At 54.5% G+C, this 20,469-nt stretch overlaps 1 protein-coding gene across 8 annotated transcripts in view; it reads right to left on the bottom strand.

The window, feature by feature from the left end:
• The window catches only part of KCNQ4 (potassium voltage-gated channel subfamily Q member 4), a 58,291-nt gene that overhangs the window by 11,277 nt on the left and 26,545 nt on the right, over window positions 1-20,469 (bottom strand). For 5 of the 8 annotated variants that reach the window (XM_035251018.3, XM_035251016.3, XM_035251021.3 and 2 more), the window contains exons 2-9: window positions 12,567-12,657; window positions 11,814-11,940; window positions 11,424-11,599; window positions 10,621-10,746; window positions 10,124-10,234; window positions 9,849-9,944; window positions 7,727-7,815; window positions 5,864-6,025 (exon numbers count right to left, since the gene is read on the bottom strand). In XM_035251018.3, the coding sequence (XP_035106909.1) occupies window positions 5,864-6,025; window positions 7,727-7,815; window positions 9,849-9,944; window positions 10,124-10,234; window positions 10,621-10,746; window positions 11,424-11,599; window positions 11,814-11,940; window positions 12,567-12,657 (978 nt within the window). Of the gene's footprint in view, window positions 1-3,448; window positions 3,506-3,669; window positions 3,772-5,863; window positions 6,026-7,726; window positions 7,816-9,848; window positions 9,945-10,123; window positions 10,235-10,620; window positions 10,747-11,423; window positions 11,600-11,813; window positions 11,941-12,566; window positions 12,658-20,469 lie in introns of all 8 variants that reach the window. The other 3 variants (XM_035251017.3, XM_078331386.1, XM_035251019.3) reach the window with 2 other exon arrangements.

The following is a 20,469-nucleotide window of genomic DNA, read 5'->3' as shown; positions in this document are numbered from 1 at the left end:
CACTGCCTACTAAGCTCCCAGTTCAACAGCATTTACATGTCTGTGTGCATGTGAACACGTATGTGCATGTCTATACATGCACTTAGACCTCCCTTCCTGCTCCCAACTCCCCACCACGTTCCCCCAGACGTTGGAGGAAGACCAGTTGGTGAGGCCTCATTCCCCAGGACAAGCCCTGGCAGAGATCTGGCACCATGCCCAGATCTGGCAGAGTAACTCTGTGTCCAAGAGGCTCTAGGACCATGCTGTGGCTGTGTGGGTAGGACCTATGCAAACGTCCTCCATCCCATGCCCTATGACATCATCGCTGCCTCCCCTGCTGGAGCTTGCCACTGGAGACTCCAGCAAGTTCAGGTTCAGGTTCAGGGGGGAACCCACCCCAATTGTCTGGGGCCCCAGATCAAGAGAGCACCAGCCAGCCTTAGAGACCTGAAGTGGGGCAGGCACTGGGGGAGGAGACTGTGTCACCTACTCTCAGAGGCTTTCAGATCAAGGATTAAGCAGAGAAGAAATGCTGGTTTCGGTATTGGGTGGGAACTGTGGTCTCCCATGCCCAGGGCATGGGGTAGAAGGGAGAAAGCCAAAGTGCTGAAGTGAGGGAGACCTCGAAACCAGGGGCACCTTCGGGAAGGTGGCCAGGATGTAGGGTCATCCTTAGGGGTGGGAGCCTCTGCCCAGAGGGGAGAGGTTATAGGTCAAGGGTGGGGGCCCTGAGGATATCGGAAGGACAGGGACAGTTCCCTCTATCCAGCATGCTCTCCACTGGCCCAGGACTCCATAGACACATCCCAAAGATTCCAGTCAAAGTTTGAGTTGGCTCTCCCAAACTTTCCTCTGCAGAGCCATTCCTGCAGGCTCCCTCATGCTGACAAGCACCCTCCACCATGCCCAGTCCGTGCAACCCCTTCTCCAGTCCTCCACTCCTCCAAGGGGAAGGGGAAGAGAGGAGGGTGGAGAAGGCCCTGACGCTTTGGCCAAGGGCCTTGGACTCCGTATCACTGCACCCAGCACATAAGGCTCCAGGGGCGTTCTGGGGAAGGGGGTGACCTCCCTGTCACAAGAAGTGATGCAAGCAAGGCCAAGCTTGCGCTCAGCAGGACTTATGGAGGAAGGGTTTGAGGGCTTGCACTAGAGGCCTTGAAAGGTCCCTTTCCAGCTCTGATTCTGTGATGGTTGAGGAAGCTTCCACCTGGCTTGTGGGGTTCTGTAAGTTTCCAGCCAGCCAGAGGCCCTGGGCTCCTTTTTAATGCAAGAAGGCACTGTTTCCCCAGGAGTGGGCCTGGATTCCAGTTCCTTGGACAGGGCCCAGAAAGTGGCTCACATCCACTCCTCTGAGTCTGAAAGCTAAAAGAAAGTGGAAGAAAACCTGGCACCCAGCGGACACCAAAAAGCTCTTTCCCTTCCCAGGCTCTCAGCACATGCAGGGTCCCATCAGGCTGCCTTAGCTCTGTCAGTTCACTCAGCCACTGTGTGTGGTGAGCTGACTTTACCATCCCTGTTTTACATATAGGGGAAGAGGTGAGACTACTTGCCCAAGGCACAGAGCTCCTATGAGATGGAGCAAGAACTGGAACCCAGCTTCCCTGACTTCAGAGTCTGTGTTCTTTTTCTGGGTCAAGCAATCAAAAAATAGGGTATAAAGCAACGGTTCTCAACTGGGGCAAGTTCCCCCCGCTCAGGGGACATATGGCAATGTCTAGTAGGTAGACATGTATCTAGTAGGCAGAGGCCGGGAGTGCTACTCCACATCCTACCATGCGTGTGATAGTCCCAGCCACAAAGAATTATCTAACCCAAAATGTCAATGATGGCAATGTCAAGAAACTCTGGTCTAAGAATCTGTTGGTGCCTGGGTGAAAGATAGGGTAGACTTGACTGTGGCCGCCCAGCTGGGGAGGGTGAGCTCTGCCCAGGCTGCCCTGCTGGACCCAACTCAAGAACCCAAGTGAGTTCTTGAACTCACTTCCACAAGAACTTTCTTTAAGGACTCATAATCTGCCCTCCCAGGGCCACTCTCACTGGGGGAACAGAGGTGGCTATCACTTCTGAAGCTACATATAGCTCCTCTTCAGGGACTATGGAAACAGCCCCACAACCAGCCTCTGCCATGGCTGTGTCCTTCCTGTCCACAGCCTCCATGGCCAAAGGAGGCTTGCCAAGTGGCAGGCCTGACTCAGAGACTCCTTAGTTCAACCATCCAGTGTCTTCCCATTGCCACAGCCGTGGTTTCCAAGCTACTTTTTCTTCTTTAGGTAAATAAGATCTTAACTGCCAAACACACCAGATCAAATAAGGCCAATGTTTACTGGAGCCAGGTACAGTTTAAGTGGAAGCAGACCCTATTTCTGTGTGCATTTTCCATCTGAGGAAACTGAGGTGCAAAGGGGTCAGGTGATTTGCCCAAGGACACACGAATACCACAGTGAGCAGTAGCTAGACTGTGGTCTGGAACCCACATTTCTAGGACATTCCACCTCTTAGCAGAAGTACACATGAGCAGCCAGGAGCCCTGCCACTCATCTAGCTCCAGGCCCACCAGCCCACAGGGCCTCAAGAGCACCTTTGGAAACCCAGGACTCAATGAGCTCAGGCTGCCAGGCGTGGCAACACGGCGAAGCTCACACTGGGCTTTTGGGTTCTGCATGACCCAGCTCTGCCCGCAACCTCAGGGGGCCAAACTGGGCTGCTGCCAGCTTTTTTCCCCATGTTGTGCCCCCTCTCACCTCCTTGCTTGGGTCCTCGTTGCTTTGTTGGCCTGGAATGCCCTCCCTGAAACCCACTGCTTTTAGGGCTTCCTCTGGGTTGCGTGCCTGACCCAGGCTCCACAGGCCCTCTGGTTCCTCCCTTTGTTGTACTCATCACACCAAGCGCAATTACTCTTTGCAACTCTCCAAAGACAATGTTTTATTCATCACCGTGTCCCTAGTGCACAGAGCAAGGCCTGGCACAGGGCAACTACCAAGGAGCGCAGTGGAGAGGCAGCTAAAAGAGCTGGGGCCCTGGAGTTGGCAAAGATGCCAAACCCAGCTCCTTCAGGCATCTGCTAGGTCCCCAGGTGGCAGCGGGGAGACGGAAAGCTAAGCCCAAGGCCTGGCAAAAGTCAGAGTGAGAAGGACCCTTAGAGAGCCTCTAGTTCAATCTGCCCATTTCACAGATGGAAAACTGAGGTCCAAGAAGGGAAGCAATTTGGCCAAGATCACAGAGGGCGTCAGAGCAGAGCCAGCACACACCCTTAAGGCTCCTGCAAGTGCCCCTCCTGCCATCCTGGGCCCATGCCCCAGACCTAGCAGAGGCATCCCAGAAAGGCGAGGGGTTCACCAGGGACCCAAGGCAGACGGCAGGCGGCAGGCACATGCACCTTGCCCTTGGCCCATCCTGTCCCCTCTCCAGCCCCCAAATTGGGTGGGGCAAGGAGGAGTGGGGACGGGAGGAGCAGGCGAGGGGGTACCTCGGTCTCCAGCTGGCGTGGATCCGAAAGAAACTCCGTTTATTATTAAACATCTGGCTGAAAGGTTGAGAACAAGACATGAATAGAAGTTAGTGGGAAAGGGGCTGTGGGCAGAGTGTGGGGAGCTGCCAGGATAGGCCGGCCTCCAGTGGCTGGTGGGAAAGAAGGACCCCCACCTAAATTATCCTCCAGCCCCATCACCAGAACGTAGATGTTCTCACACTTTGCATAAGGATCCCGTGGGGACCGTGTTACATATGCAGAAGGCTGCGTCTCTTCTCCAGAGATTCTGATCCTGTGGGCTTGGAGGAAGGTCCAGGTATCTGCATTTTGAAAAAACACCCCAAGGAATGCTGATACAGGAGGTCTGGAGACCATGGTTTGAGAAACTCATTGCAAAACCTAAAGGGGAGAGGTGTTGGCCCTGGCAATGCCATCCCCCACTGTAGTGCCAGGCCACTTCCTGTGAGCATGCTTGGCCCAGGTCCATCCTCAAGCACCACCAGAGGTGTGGACAACCAGGTGTGTATATGTGTGTGTATTTGGTGGTTGGGGGGGGGCGTTCTGGCTGGTAGTCTAGACAGCCACGATTAAGGATATGGTCATTGGGCCTGAGTCTGGTGACTGATCTACAAATCACAGCTCAGCCCCCTGGGGTCCCTGGGAGAAAGGGTCACTTCATGACCATCACCATGTGTCCCAGACATGTGCCGAGTCCCCTCCTGGGCAGATGGATGCAAGGCTGGGAGTTAGTCATAGTCAAACCCTTAGCAGTAATCTGCTCCTGGGCCCCAGGGCTGTCAGGGACTAAAGAAGCCGTGGGGGGTGCAGATGCTAGGCCCCAGGCTAATGTCCATTCCGCTTGCCTTCCTATTCAGTCAAGATGAGACCAGAGTGAACTGAAGCACAGAGGGCCCTGGCTCAGGTCCTGGACAGGAATGCGGAAATACAAAAACTCTTGAGTTTCTACCTGCAAACTATGTTTTGTAGGGATGAAGGCAACAATGAGGGACTTTCAGGCAGAGAATCTGAGAGGGGCCCCACTCCCCCAGGGAGCTCTCAGCGTGGTCTGACGTCAGGTCACGCTTCCCCTCCCTCCAACACCAGACCTGGAGGGACGGTCCCTCTCCACCCACTTCCTGTTCAGCCCCTGGCCCACAAGTGCCCTCAATGAGAACAGGGAACGGATGCTTCTCCCTGAATCCTCTGCATCAAAAACTCCTGCCTAGCCCTTTTCAGCCCCGAAACTCAAGAGCACCCAGAACCCTGATCAGCCTAAACACTGCCAATTTTCTGCCAGGACACACTGAATGACCTGAAGACTTCCTCCAGGACACATAGCATGAGGTGGCAGAGACAAGCTTCCACCATGCCTCCCCTGCTGACCACTGAACAGCTCACCTCTTCTGCTATTCTTTATTCTGGGCTTGGGGCTCAGAATAACACTAAGGCTCAAAGGCCAGATGTCCATCTGGCTGGTTCAGGGATGATGTGTGAAGATGAGACAAAACAAAGAGATGGGTAAAGGACAGGGGAAAAAGAATGAGGGGGATTGAACTCCTGACCTCAAAGCTAAACCTCCACAAGAGCAGCCACTTTCCCATGCCGTGAGTCCATGGGCTTCCCTTATCCAATAGTGTCTGAAATTCTTCTCTTTATGAACGTTTATGTGGGGGTAAGCACTGTTCGTTCTTTGTTCTTTCAAGATGTAAAAGCTCCGGGAGAGACAGTTCAAGGGGAAAGAGATGGCTGGGAGCACCAAAGTGTACCTCAGTAAGGAAGGGAAAAGAACCCCAAGAGGACCCTCTGGAATTAGCAACATTGCAGACAAGGGCTGCACAGGAAAGAACATTCATCACTGGCTGAGTTTGCGCAGGTCCTACAGAGGTCTTAGGCACAGAGCTCTCTTTCCAGCTGGCATCTCATTCCTGAGAGGCAAGTTCAGTACCAAGTCCCTCCTACAGCAACCTGCCGGGGGAGGGGGTTCCCTGCCCTCACACCCCAGGATGATGCCCACGATTACCTGAGCCGTAAGCACCTGTGGCCAGTGGCCTCCTCCTCTGTCCAGCTTCCCAGGAGGGATGGGGGTGCAGGGATGGAAGAGTGAGGGGTCGTGGGAACAGAGAAAGAAAGAGGACAATGCCATGAACGGAGGAGGTGATGGGAAAGGATGGTGTGGACATCTCTCCCACTCAGACCCTTAGAGCCCCAAGGGACAAAAAGGTGAGTCCAGCCTGGCCCCTCCAGAGAGGCCCTCAGTCTGTACCTGTCTGGCCCTCTGACAGCCTAGGAGTCCCCCGTACAGGCCCAGACACCCACAAAGTGGCTGAAGGCAGGTCTGAGAGAGGATGAGAACAGAGAATGGAAGAAAAGGAGGAGAAGCAGGAGGAGGTGGCAGCCCCACGGGGCCCCTACCTTTCCCCAGGGCAGAAGGAGGCGCTGCCCGGCCGGTGGCAGGTGGCAACGGGCGGGTAACGGGAGGGTGCTCCATCGGGTACCGGCGCCCGCCGCACCTCCAGGGGCCGTAGGCCCCCATTGCGGGCCCGCTGCAGGTGCTCAAACAAGAGGGCCAGCTCTCTGCAGGAGAGGGCGCCATCAGTGGCAGGCAGGGCCCTGGCACCGCCCCCCTCACCCAGTGGGCACAGAGCTCCTGAGCTCAGATCTTACCAGGTCCTGCTGCTCTAGAGGTGTTCACCGACAGCCCGGCCAGAACAGGACAGGGTGGACAGCGGGAGATTGGCCTTCCCCACTCCTTTTCTACCCCCAGTTCCCGGGAAATCCCCAGGGACATCAGGCATGGATGTGAAGGCTGGCACAGCTCAAGGGCAGCCCCACAAGGAGCTTACTCTCAGCCCGTGAAGCTGACTGCCTGGACATGCCATGCCTGCCCAGAAGCCAGCGGCAGCCCTGACATCCTTTCCCAGGCCACATCTCTGGATTTTAGGGGAAGACTGAGGCTGAGGAGGGCAGTGTGACAAGGGGCTAGCCCAACTTCCTTCCCCTCCAGCATGCACTCCTGCCACTGGGTTTTTGGAGACTACATTCAGGAATGTGGCTTCTTCCTAACTCTCCAGGCCATTTCCTGCTGCCATGAGCCAAGGAGGGTATCTTCCCTCTCTTCTGCCTGCCCTCTCATTGTATGGATGAGCAAACTGAGGTTCAAGGAGCAGATGCCTAGTGGATCCAGAATCTCCAGACTAGTCTCTGTTCCTCTGAGCAGAGGTCCTAGACCACCCGATCACACCCAAACCCAGATCTTCCCTCATACGCATCGTATTTCTGACAAAGCCCTATCCTGCTCTCGAATGCCTGGTCTTGAGTCCTCAGAGCTACTCCTGAAAAGGCCTCTTCTAATCTAGTCACCTTCCCACTCTGAGGTAGGACCTTGCCTCTGCCAGGTGGAGAGATGTGGGGGCACTAGTGTGATGCTGGGAGCCCCTCTTCCCAGCCCTTCTCTCCTGCTTCTCCCCTGGGAAGCCCCTAGGGCTGGGAAAGTGCCAGGATGGGGAAGCCAGGTGCAGGGGCGAGTGAGATCACGCAACAGCTGCTCCTGGAAAACTAATGAGGCAAAAAAGGCACCTGCAGAAGCGCTGAGCACAGCATCCTGGCCCAGCCACACGCTTGATGCCCGCCTGCCCATGGGACTGAGCTGGGCTCCATGGTCTTCATTCCTGCCTGAGGGCCTAGCCAGGCACCCGGCCACACTCACCTTTGTGATGCTGTTAATAATCCCTCGGGTAGCACCACCCCCATGCAGTTTTAGCCTGGCCTGGGCCAGTGGGGCAGACCCACTTCTGGGTGCTGGGGCTGCTGACTGGCACAGTAAAAGTGGGCACATATTCCCACATGGGGGCTCAGGGTGGGAGCATGCACCTAAGTCTGGAACACATGTTTCTGCCCATCCCATACTTTCTCCAACCAGCTGCAATACCCACTAACTCTGTCCCCCACTCAGGATAGAGGGGAGATGAGCTGTATCACTGCCCTAGGTGGCATCACCTATGGGTGAGCATGTGGACTGCTGGCACTCCAGGAGTTGGGGCTCAGCCATGGGGTGGGGCTTCACCAATGCACTATGTCCAGTGCTCACCCCTTGCCTGGGCATAGCAGAGTGGAGTAAAGGACACTTCAGGCTCTAAATTACGTAGGATCTGCAGAGCCAGTGCTCCCCTGGGAGCCACCACCCCCTTTCCACCCTCCAGGGCTGACTCTCAGCCACTTGTCCTCAAAGGGCATTGCTGCCAGCCCCCAACCACCCCCACCTCCAGCAGGACCTACCTGAAGGATGGGAGGATACTGTCATAGTAGTACCAGGTGGCTGTCAGGTAGGCCCGGCTCGTATCAGTGGAGTACAGGCGCCATGCAGCCTGGTGGTATGGGGGACGTGAGGGATGGGGCATCAGTGAGGCCTCTCAGTCTCCACCAGCCCTCTCCCTGAAAGAACCCAGTCCTTGGTCCAGTTGTGGGTTACCCAGAGCCAGAGGCCTGTTCCAATTCCACAGCCACTGCCAAGAAAGCAAGGCCTAGAGAGAAATGACTTCCCCGAGACAAAGAAGATCAATGTCAGAGCCAGGGGCCTTACAGCACAGAGGTTAAGAGCTAAAGCTTTGTTGTCATGCAGACGTGGATTTCTAATCCCACTTCTGCCCCTTATTAGGGAGGACAAATTAAGTAAAGCTTCAGAACCTCAGTTTCTTCACCTGTAAAATGCATGTAACACAACTTGCCTAGCAAAGTGTTGTGGGAATTAAATGAACAGTTGTATATTAAATGCCAAGCTCAGTGTCTGGCATATAGTAGGCACTTCATGCCAGCTTCCTCTGTTAAACACTCCTATTACTCTCCTTATCATATTTGATAAATACCTATTCATTGTGTATTTGATTGATATATTTCTCTCCCCCTAGATGTAAGCTGTGTCTTGGTTACCGCTGTATCCTCAGTGCAAATATAGTGTCTGGCATATGTGGGTGTTTTGCGAATGTTTTCAGAATGCCATTATTATTACTAACAATGCCACGCCATCTTTCCCATCTGCCTGCCACTGCCCATGGGAATACTAAGGACTGAGAGGGGAGGAAAAGCATTACCTACCAACCCCTCAGCATCCATGGGCTTGAAGGGCTTCCTCTGCAGCAGGAGGGATAAATGTCAGACAGGAGGAAAGACTGGCCCTCTCCCTCCACGTAGGAAGAGCCAGGGCGTTGGGGGGACTATGAGTGTGGCCATCAGCAAGAGCAGGGAGGCATGGAGGCTGCTAGGCAGGACAAGGCAGAGCTGGGCCCTGGATGCCTCCCTTCTTTGGATGCCTCTTGTCCTTAAGGGACTGCCACCACTGACCTAACCAGCCAGGCACCCTCCTAAGACAGGAATATTTTTACTTCCTGCTTGCCTAGGCCCCTGGCATGGGATGGGGAGCAGCTGCCAGAGCTGTCTCATTAATTATGGGCACCACAATACCAGCTGTCTCTCGGCATGGATAGTGCCAGCCGCCTGCCCCTACAATGCCCCTCAGAAGGACAGCTCCCAGGGGACATGGTCATTGTGCCCCAAGGGACGCTAAGAAGAAAAGGCTGAGCTGGTGGCCGGAGATAGCAGGGACGAGGAGGGTTCTACCTTGGGGAGGAGAGATAAGGAGGGGTTGAGTGAGGCTTGGGTTTGGGTCTCAGAGGGTGACATGCTGGAGAACACGCAGAGAAGGGCTGGGCCAGTATTCCCTGAACCACTTCCTGCAAGGAGCTCTCTTATACACACCCCTGACTAGCAAAAAACCAAGGCCTAGTCCCAGGGTCACAGAAAATCAGAGCCCTGGCCTCAGCCCACACAGTCAGAACATGCCATGCCACAGAGGGAAACTGAGACCACACACTCCTGGCTTCCTACTCACCCCTCTGGCTGTTCCCTCTCTGTCTCCTTGACCAGTTCAACTTTGCTGACCCACCCACCTACTAAAAGTTGAGGTTCCTAAAAGCCTAGTCTGGACCATCTTCTCTTCATTTGTGTGAGTGCTTGTGGAATGAATGAATGAATGAATGTGCTGGGGGTGGGGCAGGCTTACTGCTGCACAGCTGACTGGGGGCAGCAGTGGGTCTCCACCAGAGGCCTCCTGTCTGGGCTCTGCCGCTCCTCAGGCCCTGTGAAGGTGGGCTGGAGTTGGGCAATACGGCAGCTCTGGGCACCCCTAAACCAGGCATTTGGTGCAGGAGAGTTTCTGGCACTGTCAGTGAGCATCCTGGTTCTGTGTGTGACTTGGCATCTGGCCTCAGGAAAGTCACATAGCCCCTTTGAGCTTCAAAGTGGAGTCACAGTTGGGCTGGGGACGTGGGTCAGCACACAGGGTTGACACACCAGTGCAGTTACACAGCCCTGTTCCTGGGGCTTCTTCTTGGGCATCTTGTACCTGAATGAGGTTGGCTGCCGGCATCCTCCGCTTCTCAAAGTGCTTCTGCCGGTGCTGCTCCTGGACCTTCAGGGCAAAGCCGGAGCCTAGGATGCCCTAGAGGGATAGGGCATGATTGGGAAATGTGGTGGCAGTGGTGGGGCAATAAGAGGCTGCAAGGGTGTCCCCATCCCTGCCCCTCTGAGGTGCCCTGGGCTGCCCAGGCAAATATGTGACGGGCGCTGAGGAGGTCCCACCCTCAGCCTCCCCCACCAACTGAGCAGGAGGCAACTCACAGCAGGCAGGGCAAAGAAAGAGATGCCCAGTAAGGCGAAGCCAGCAGCCAGGACCCTGCCCAGCCATGTGTGTGGTGTCTTGTCACCGTAGCCGATGGTTGTCAATGTAATCTGGAGACACAAACAGATTACTGGCAGGACTGGTCATGGGGACCAGCTTGTTGGAGGTACAGGCAGATAGGAGCCTGATCCTGAGTGATGGGGTCCATGGTCCCCCATGGGGGCTGGTTAGGGTCATAGATGGATTCCCCCTCTTATGGGCTAGTCAGAGGAAAGGGGTACAGTCACAAAGGCTTGATGTGGGGGGACAGAGGTAGGTCCACCAGAGCAGGTTGGGGGTTAGCATTGGGGCTGGTCTCATGGGGGGCCCCAGTTCTAGTGAGAGAGCAGGGGCAGGCCCGCTCAACCCTGAGTCAGGAGTCATAATGGGCAGACCTTAGAAAGTTCCCAGGGAGAGTCCCAGGGAGAAGGGCAGCCCTGCAAAGACCCTCACGCACCGTCCCCCACCAGAGTGAGTCGGCATAGGAGGAGAAGTCAGAGTTGGCGTCCTTCTCCGCCAGGTAGACAAGGAAGGAGGCGAAGATGAGCACCAGGAACCCAATGTACCAGGCGGTGATCAGCTCCTGTGGGGAGGCAGAGGGGAGCTGTGAGGAACGCTGGGCCTGCCTGGCAGATGTGGGGGGCTCCCACACGGGAAGGGGATAAAGGTCCCCCATCTCCCGGAGTCCCAGGTTCACTTTTCTTTCTTATCTCCTCCCATCAGGGAGACCCTGCCCCGCCTTTGCAAAACCGCCAGCACTCCCCCTACCCTGACCCCCATTTCCACCTGCCTGCCTTGAGTCTCTGGGTTCCAGGCTCAGACCTCCAGCACTTCGCCCCACCTTGCCCCGCCCCTAAAGCCCCACTTTCAGGCTTCCATCTGGGGCCTACCCTAGCTCCGCTCCAGCCCCAACTTCAGGCCCCACCTCAGCTGACCACTCGGCGGTAGGAGTGGTCCCTCCAAACCCAGAAGCTTCCAGGAGAAACCCTCAAGCCCCGCCTCTCCTGCCCCGCCCCCTGGTCTGGTCCGGACTCCTAGGCCCGCCCCTGCCTAACTCCGAGTCCACCGCGCCCCACGCCCTGAGACCCCGCCTCCTGCTCGGGCCCCCAATCCCCGCAGGCCCTACCCCTTCCCGGCACCAAGACAGCCCCTCAGGCCTCTCCCCGAGTCCCCCGTCTCCCCCGGCCCTTTCCACTCTGCCCTCTGTGTTCGTGCCCCAGAAATGCCCTCGGGCCTTCGCGCGCGGCCCGCAGGCCTCACCTTGCTGTGCGCGTAGACCACGGAGCCCAGCAGCTTCCAGGTGCCGCCGCGGCGGTCCATGCGCACCATGCGCAGAATCTGCAGGAAGCGCATGCTGCGCAGTGCGGACGTGGCAAAGATGTTGCCCTGGGTGCCCGCGGCGATGACGGCCACCGAGGCCACGAACACGATGAAGTCTGCAGGGGCGGGGGGCGGCGAGGTCACAGCCAGCCCACCCAGAGCACCGACCCGGAGACTGGCCCTTCTGGGGCCGTGACAGAGGGCTGGGGAGGGCTGGGGAGGGTCCACTGAATCTGTGCCGGTTGCCAGAGTCAGAGTCAAGACTGGGGTCAAGGTGACACCCTCGCTCCTGGGGTCAGGGGTCTGGTCGGGCGGGGCGCGCCTCATTACCGATAACACAGAAGGGCTTTCTGGCGAAGCGGAAGCGGCCCTGCCATCCTCGGTAGCGGCAGCAGCATCCGGCGGACCAGACCCGGACGATGTACTCCAGGCCAAACACCACGATCATCACGAATTCCTGTGGGACCAGGGACCTGAGTTCCGGTCCCCACTCTTCACAACCGAGGCCCAGGTCACAGCGCGGACCCAGCCAGGAGTCCCTGGGTTAGTGGACCAGAGCTTCCTCGGACCCCTCTCCTGGAGGGCAGGTTGCCCCTTCCGCCTCCTCCAAGACTAAAAGCCCAAGTGTGTACTCCCCTTCTCGCCCCCAAGAGCTGATAGGATTTTTCTGCTTCTCAATCTGCCCTCCCTCTCCCAGCCTTCTCAGACTCCCTAATTCTGACCCAGTGACATAAGGGGTGGCTGGCTGTCAGCTGTCTCCCTCTGAGGGGCTTCGTTTGGTGTTTTGTGTTTAGGCAAAAACTGAACTCAAATCCACCACATGTGGAGTTTGCAGATTTGGTCCTGAGAATGGGTGGAGCCTACTCATTTCTATTCCAAACCCATCATAAGTCCTTGTATAGAGGCAGATCCCCCAACACTAGCTATAAGTGGGGATGATGCCCAGAGAGGGGCAGCCACAGCTGAGGGAACACAGCACAGCAAGTTGCTCTCTGAGCCATGGTATGACTCTCCACCTTCAGCCCTCGGCCCAGAGGTGCTACCTCACACAGCCCTGGTCAGTCCGGGGCTCCCAGCACTTACCAAGATGAGGAGACACTCGTTGGCAAGTTCCTGATGCTCCTGGATAGTGGACAGCACAGACAGCACCAGGCAGCTGAAGACCAGCAAAAATCTGCAATTGCAGCGTGAAGGAAAAGGTTAGATTGTTGGAGGGACAGGACGGTCAAGGGTGCCTCTGGCAGGGGGCTACAGAGCAGGAGAGGAGAGAAGCACTATTTTCAGAGAATTATTTGGAAATCAGAATCAGAATTTCCTGGAATTACAGCCCTGTGCTTGGCAGCAAAAGCCACAGCCCCCAAGCCCCAAGCTACTGGACCTCACAACTGTCTCAACTGCTCCCTGCTGCAGGCTGCAACTCAGAGAGGTAGTCACTCTGCTGTGAGTAGCAGGTCTGTCTGGGCTGGCAGTGGAAATAGACTAGCTCAGGGTTCCTCCAGGCTCAGCCACCCACATACAGTGGCCTCAGATCCGGCTTGCTTTTAAGATGCCTTGGGAAAAGTGCACCAGAGGTCAGCCCAGGGCTCAGGGAAAGTCGGTGGATGAAGGAGGGACTTTCTTATGCACCCCAAAGAAGCAGGAGACTGGCTTCATCTGCAGAATGGGGACAACTACCCCTGCCTTCGTGGAATTAAGTAACAAGACAGCTCGAAAAGGAAAGAGGATCAGGGAGGACAGGTGGAGAGGGAAGAATGCAGCGGGGAGAGGATGTAGGGAGGGAATCGGGCAGTGTGGAGCTGGGCTATCGAGGCCAGGAACTCTCCTGCAGATGGTGTGAAACTACGGAGTGGCCCAGAACCAGATGCTTAGAAATGGAAGGAACCTTAGACCCTAGCTCATCCGGTATTTCCCTCATCCCCCATTGTACTATGAGGAAACAGGTTCGAAGAGGAAAAAGGACTCACCCTTTGTCACCCAGTGTGCCCAGGACAGAGGTGAGATTGGAGCGAGGGTTCCCAACTTCCTATCAGATGGGAAAAGGACCAAGGGCATGAGGAGAGGAGCTGGTGGCCTTGGCGGTATGTGGATGGGTGAGGGAGAGCAGGGTGAGAGGACACAGACTGCAGACACAGCAGAGGCGAATGAGGTGGCCTCCAGAAGCACCCCGCTTTGGGATGGGGTTGTGCTGAAAATGCCCTGGAGGAGACTTTGGAGGGAATGGGCTTCTCTGGAAATACATCCCTGGGTACTGGCCCGCCAGCCTTCCCATATGTTCCCAATCTCCCCAGCTCTGAGCCATTGCTAGCACCCTGCATGCTGCACAGAACGCCTCACATCTGCGCCTGCGAGACTGCTCACTCTCCACGCCTACAGGAACACAAATGCTACATGCTCTGCAGAGTCTCTGATTCCCCCACCCCATATCCCTCCTTCAGAACTGCCAGCTCCTGATTCTTGCCTCCCTGTGTGTGGCCCAAGTCACTTTCTATGTGGCTTTATTTATATTCATGTTTCATGGTGACCTTAAGGGCAGCAGCTCAAGGTCAACGAGACCTAAGTTTGAATCCCAGTCCTGCTTATGTGGTTTTGGGAATGTCACCTGCCTTCTCTGAGCCATCTCCTTATCTCTGAAGTGGGGGCTATGGGAGGAAGTCATGCAAAGGGCGTGGCTTGGCCCTGACCCACTTACACCTCCTGCACACGAGCTCCTGACCTTTCTGGGGGGCAAGTGTATGCCACCAAATGCCCCTGGGTTGAGAAGGTAAGTGGCAGATGTCGGTAAAGCGTTTTGAGTGAATGAGTTCTAGAAGAGCTTATTCCTTGGCCATTTCCAGCCCAGAGCTGAGTCAGCAAAAACACAGAACATGGGAGAGCAGAAGAAAAGAGCACCAGCTCCTCCTGTTCAATAATTAATCAAAAAAGGGCAGTGGCCACACGCATCTGCATCGGGATTGCAGCTGAAGCAGTTTGGGACCAGAAGGGCCCTCCATGAGGTCATCTCATGCAGCCGCTTCCTCTGGGAATGGCCACAGTCAGGACTTTATGAGCCTTTACTCCAGACTTGACAGACACCCTCCAGTCCCATTGCTCGGCTGACCTCAGAACCTCAGGCAGCAGTGGGCCACTCTGGGGCCTTCTTCCTGAGCATTTCAGTAACACTTTTCTTTTCTTTCTTTTTTTTTTCTTTTTGAGACGGAGTCTTGCTCTGTTGCCAGGCTGGAGTGCAGTGGCACGATCTTGGCTCACTGCAACCTCCGCCTCCCAGGTTCAAGCAATTCTCCTCCCTCAGCCTCCTGAGTAGCTGGGACTACAGGTGCGTGCCACCATGCCCAGCTAATTTTTGTATTTTTAGTAGAGACGGTGTTTCACCATGTTGGCCAGGATGGTCTTGATCTCCTGACCTCATGATCCCCCACCTCGGCCTCCCAAAGTGCTGGGATTACAGGCGTGAACTACTGTGCCCGGCCATCATTAACACTTTTCCTGCCATGTCAGTATTTACACATCTATAAAATTTCCACTTCACAATAGGTTAACTTAAAAAAAAAAAAAGCAGATTATAAAACCTTAATGGCAATGTGATTCTAATGTTTGAAATAGAGATGGTTTTCACACACATGCCTAGAGTCGGCAAGGCTTATCTATGGGTGGCAAAATTAAGTGATTCCACTTTTGTTTTGCTTTCTGCTTATCTGTATTTCCTAATTTTTTTGTTTTTTTGAGGCGGAGTTTCACTCTTGTTACCCAGGCTGGAGTGCAATGGCGCGATCTCGACTCACCGCAATCTCTGCCTCCTGGATTCAGGCAATTCTCCTGCCTCAGCCTCCTGAGTAGCTGGGATTACAGGCACATGCCACCGTGCCCAGCTAATTTTTGTATTTTTAGTAGAGACGGGGTTTCACCATGTTGACCAGAATGGTCTCAATCTCTTGACCTCGTGATCCACCCCTCTCGGTCTCCCAAAGTGCTGGGATTACAGGCTTGAGGCACCGCGCCTGGCCTGTTTGTTTGTTTTTTGAGACAGGGTCTCACTCTGTCATCCAGGCTGGAGTACAGCGTCATGATCACAGCTCACTTCAGGCTTGACCTCCTGAGCTGAAGCCCATCCTCCCACCTCAGCCAACTGAGTAGCTGAGACCACAGGCACACACCACCACACCCACTAATTTTTAAATTTTTTGTAGAGATGGAACCAAACCATGTTGGCCAGGCTGTTCTCAAACTTCTGGTCTCAATGCCTCTGCCTCCCAGAGCTGGGAGCATGAGCCACTCACCCAGCCTTTATTTCCTAATATGTTTTATTAGAACAAACATGGGTTGTTTGGGTAATAACAAACTAATATAACATTTAAAATGCATTTCCTTAGCAATACAAACAGAAAAAGCCCACATTGAATCCTGCCCCACCCCTTTACCACAGTCACCTCTGCCATTTAGTAGGTGTGAGGGTGTGGCAGCCTCTCCTGGACGTCCAGCTCGTGTGTCCAAATGGCCTGCTCAATGACACTTCTTGGATGCCTGGTGACCTCTCAAACCCAACACCTCCAAACACCAGCTCTCAATTTGTCCACGTGTTTTCTTCACCTCCAGCCTACCCATCTCAATAGCGCCACCACGGCTCCCCCAAGGCTCAGGCTCCTTGATTCTTCCTTTCCCTCACCCTGCACGTCTCCTTCTGAGCAGATTCCACTGGCTCTACCTTCAGAATCTATCCCTGGGCAGGCCAGGTCATACCATCCCAACGAAGCCGCCACCTGGCCTCCCTGCCTCCGCTGTGCCTGAATGTGACCACTCTCTTCAAAGCAGCTGGAGGAATCTTCCCACAATGCACAGCTGGAAACCATCGCTCTCCACAAAACTCTCCTTGGACTTCCATCACACCTAGAGAAGGAAAGTCCTACTCCTTGGCACCCCCAGCAAGGCCCTGTGAGGTCTGTGTCTCCACCTCCACCTCCAGCTGCACTCTCCAGCTGGCTCTCTGTACCCCACTTATTCTGGCCTCCTTGTCAGTCCAGGAACACAGCTAACGTATTTCTACCTCCAGGCTCTGAACCTGCTTTGCTCTTTCCTCTGCCTCATCCAGGTCTGCTCGAATACCACTTCCTTGGAGGGGCCTCCCCAGCTATCCCCGTCTCTGAAAGAATGGCCTTATCTCCACTTTCTTGCTCCTTACTCTGACTGACTGATTTCACAGCACTATTGAAAGACTAAGTAAATGAATAGTAGGAATTCACTCTAACCAAACATCGAAACACCATGTCACCAAACCAAAGCCCACAGTTTGTACCCACTGAAGAGGTCCCCAATGCACATCCATCCCTGACTCCTTCGGATGCCCCCCGTCTTTCCTAAGAAGGAACGCCTCTGACCTTGACCATCTCCATACGGCAAACACTGATTAAAAAGTCCCCGCTTTAACCCACTGGCTGACAGTTTCTATACCCTTGATACTCTCGTTACATTTGAAGGCATGTACTTGAACTGATAGCAAACATCCTGGGGCCAGGCACAGTGGCTCACGCCTGTAATCCCAACATTTGGGAGGCCAAAATGGGAGGATTGCTTGAGTCCAGCAGATCAAGGCCAGCCCAGGCAACATTGTGAGATGCTGTCTCTACAAAAAAAATCAAAACAAAAATTATCTGGGCATGGTCGTGTGCACCTGTGGTCCTAGCTCCTCAGGAGGCTGAGGTAGGAGGATCACTTGAGCCAGGGAAGTTGAGGCTGCAGTGAGCTGTGATCTCACCACTGCATTCTAGCCTGGGGGACAGAGCCAGAACCTGTCTCTCAAAAAAAGAAAAAATCCTGTGTTCCAGGCACCTGAATAATTATCCATATCTTCCAGATGAGGAAATAGGGCTCAGAGAGGGACAGATCTGCTCAGGATCACACAGTGAATCAGTGGCAGAGCTGCAGCTAGAACCCCAGCTCAGGCTGACCCTCAAGCTGCCTTTGCCTTCCTGGGGGCGGGGCGGGGGGCGGTTTCCTCACACAGGGACAGCAGAAGAGAGATCAGTATCTGGAGGTCAGGATTAGAGGAGACAAGGTGAAGGAGACCCTGAGCTGGGGTCTTGTTATGCCTGCCAGAACTAGGGTGTGGCTTCATTCATCCAACAAAGGACTGTAAGGATTCTCTCTGGCCCCCTCTGGGACCTCAGTTTCTCCATCTATACAAATACAGATGAAACATGGGTGCTGGCTGGCCTGGGCCCTCTCTAATCTCCCCGGCAGACAGGCCAGACTAGCAGCCACTTTCTAGAACATTTTTGTCCAGCATGTCTGACTGCAATTTGTGGCCCATGTTCTTTCTCCCTTGCCCAGCTCAGGAGGCAGAATGGGACAGGCAGGTGTTTCTTGGCTGGCCCTCCCTGGCTGGGCTGATCACAAGGCTTATACAACCATTCCTCTCCACATCCCCCTTCTCCCCATCCCATGATTATCCCACTTGTTCAGGAGGGAGCAAGAGGATTAGATATGAAAAAGTGAATGGTTTGCAGAGATTTGTGGTTTTCAAACTATGGTGGGTGTCAGAGCCACCTGGAGGGCTTGTAAAATACTGATTTCTGGGCCTTATTCCTACAGTGTCTGATTCAGTCAGCTCGAAGTGGAAAATCTGCATTTCTACAAAGGTCCCTGGTGATACTATTGCTGCTGCTTTGGGGACCACACTTTGAGAATCACTGGTTTAGCTGATGGGGGCAGTTGTGGCTGACTCAATTATTAGCCAGCTCAGGGCTTTTTAAACAACTGCAATCACCATCTTCTCCCCATTTATACCTCCTCAAGTCACTGCCCAGAAGCCGCCACAAGGCAGGAGGAGGGGGAAAGCTCTGCTGGGAAGGTGGCTACCATGCTGTGACCTGAAGTAATAACCCTAACTGCTCCTGCTGGCCAAGGGCTTCCTATTGGCCAGGCACCATGCCAAGCCCTCTGCATGCGATGCCTCAATCGGTTCTCACAATAACCCCATGGAACCGTACCGTAATCACCCTGGTAAGGAGAGGGCAGCTCAGAGGGGTATCCGATGGTGGCTGTAGAGCTCTGGGAATATACTAAAAACCACTGAATCGAACACTTTAAACGGACTTTTACAGTATATGAATTATAGCTCAATAAAGCTGTTATTCAAATGAGAGAAGAAAAGTATATTAATTTCTCCAAAGTCATAAGAGCAGGACCCAACCACAAGACCACCTGGACCACCAGGCCCACCTAAAGCTCTGGGCCTCAGTTTCCCTGTCTGAAACACACATAAAGGTCAGGGACAACTCAATGATGGTTAAGGTCCCTGTAGCTTGGTGAGTGTCCAGCAGTGGGGTGGAAGGGAGAGGATCGGCCATCAGCTTAGCTCCAGATTCTCTGGGGATGTCCCTGGATCCACCTCAGGTCTGTCTCTTCATACCCACTGTGCATTTGCCCAGTGTCCATGGCTCCCTCCCTCTCTCTCTCTCTCTCTCTCTCTCGACATGTCCTACATGTCCCTGGAAGGACAGCTGCTGGGAGGCCCGGCCAGAGAGATGTAGATATGACAGAGGTAGGGGAGATGATAGGGAATCTCACAGCAGAAAAGAGGTTGTCACCTGACCCCTCTGGGCTATATTCACTTTAGACACATTAATTATCATCTACACTCAGCCAGGTTTATTGTAAAGCCAGAAATGAATAATCCAGGTCCCAAGGAATTAACAACACAGAACATACACAGTGGTGATGGGAGGGGCAAGGCCATGACTCAGGGGGTTTGGGAGAGTCCCAAGAAGCCTTCTACACAACCAAAGTCGAGGGATCAGTGAAGACTTTTTGGAGGAGGTAGCTGGACAGGGGTGGGGTGCCCCAGGCAGAGGAAGCAGGATGTGCAAGCAGTGGGAATGTGGCCATTGAGGCAGCCGAGGCAGGCCAGAGTAGCCAGCAGTTCTGGGTGGTGCAGCCTCAAGTGAAGGGGGCAGTGGAAAAACCAGAGAGGCCAGATCCAGGGGCCTAGAGTGGCACTCTCAGGCACTGTGAACATGGTTCCAAAGGCATGGGGACTCGTTGCGGAGTTCTTTTTTGTTTTGTTTTTTGTTTTTTGATGGAGCCTCACTCTGTTGCCCAGGCTGGAGTGCAGTGGTGTCAGCTCACTGCAACCTCCGCCTCCCAGGTTCAAGCGATTCTCCTGCCTCAGACTCCTGAGTAGCTGGGATTACAGGAGCCCACCACCACGCCCGGCTAATTTTTGTATTTTTAGTAGAGATGGGGTTTCACCATGTTGGCCAGGCTGGTCTTGAACTCCTGACCTCAGCAAGTGATCTACCCACCCTGGTCTCCCAAAGTCCTGGGATTATGAGCCACCTCACCCGGCCAACTGTGGAGCTCTAAGAGAGAAAATGACACAGTCCAATTTGTGTCTCAGGGCCACCACTCAGGGCAGTACACAGCGTAGATCAAAGGAGATGAGACCCAGCAGAAAGACCAAGAAGGCTCCACAGTACCTCAGGCAAGAGATGACTGTGGCCTGGCCCGGGATGGTGGCCACAGGGAAGAGGGGTGGATGGACTGGAGAATACTGCGGGAAGTAGGACTTGGTGATTAACTGGAAATAGGAACCACGAGGGAGAAACAACTTCTCTATTTCTGGTTTGGGCATCGGATGGATGAAGGTGCCCTGAGTCCCCTCATGGGAGAGGGGAGACCCTGGTAGAGGAGCAGGTGTCGGGTGGTGAATATGTTAAGAGAGAGGGCTACGGGAACTGAGCAGACACCATGAGTATGAAGAGAGAGACCTGGCTGGAAATGTAGATTTGGGGGACACCAGGGTAGAGGTGGTGACTGAAGTCACAGGAGCAGCTGAGATAGTCCAGAGAGCATGTGACAAAGTTAGAGGAGGACCTGATGGAGCCCCAGCGGTGCAGCAGGAACAGCGGCCCTCTACACAGACTAGGAGGGATAGCCAGAGAGCTGGGAAGGAAAGCAGAAGAGAGAAGTGTCAGAGAGGCCATGTGAAGAACAC

Source organism: Callithrix jacchus, chromosome 7, assembly GCF_049354715.1.
Source record: "Callithrix jacchus isolate 240 chromosome 7, calJac240_pri, whole genome shotgun sequence".
NCBI classification, from domain to species: domain Eukaryota; kingdom Metazoa; phylum Chordata; class Mammalia; order Primates; family Cebidae; genus Callithrix; species Callithrix jacchus.
This window is presented reverse-complemented; position numbering and strand designations above follow the sequence as displayed.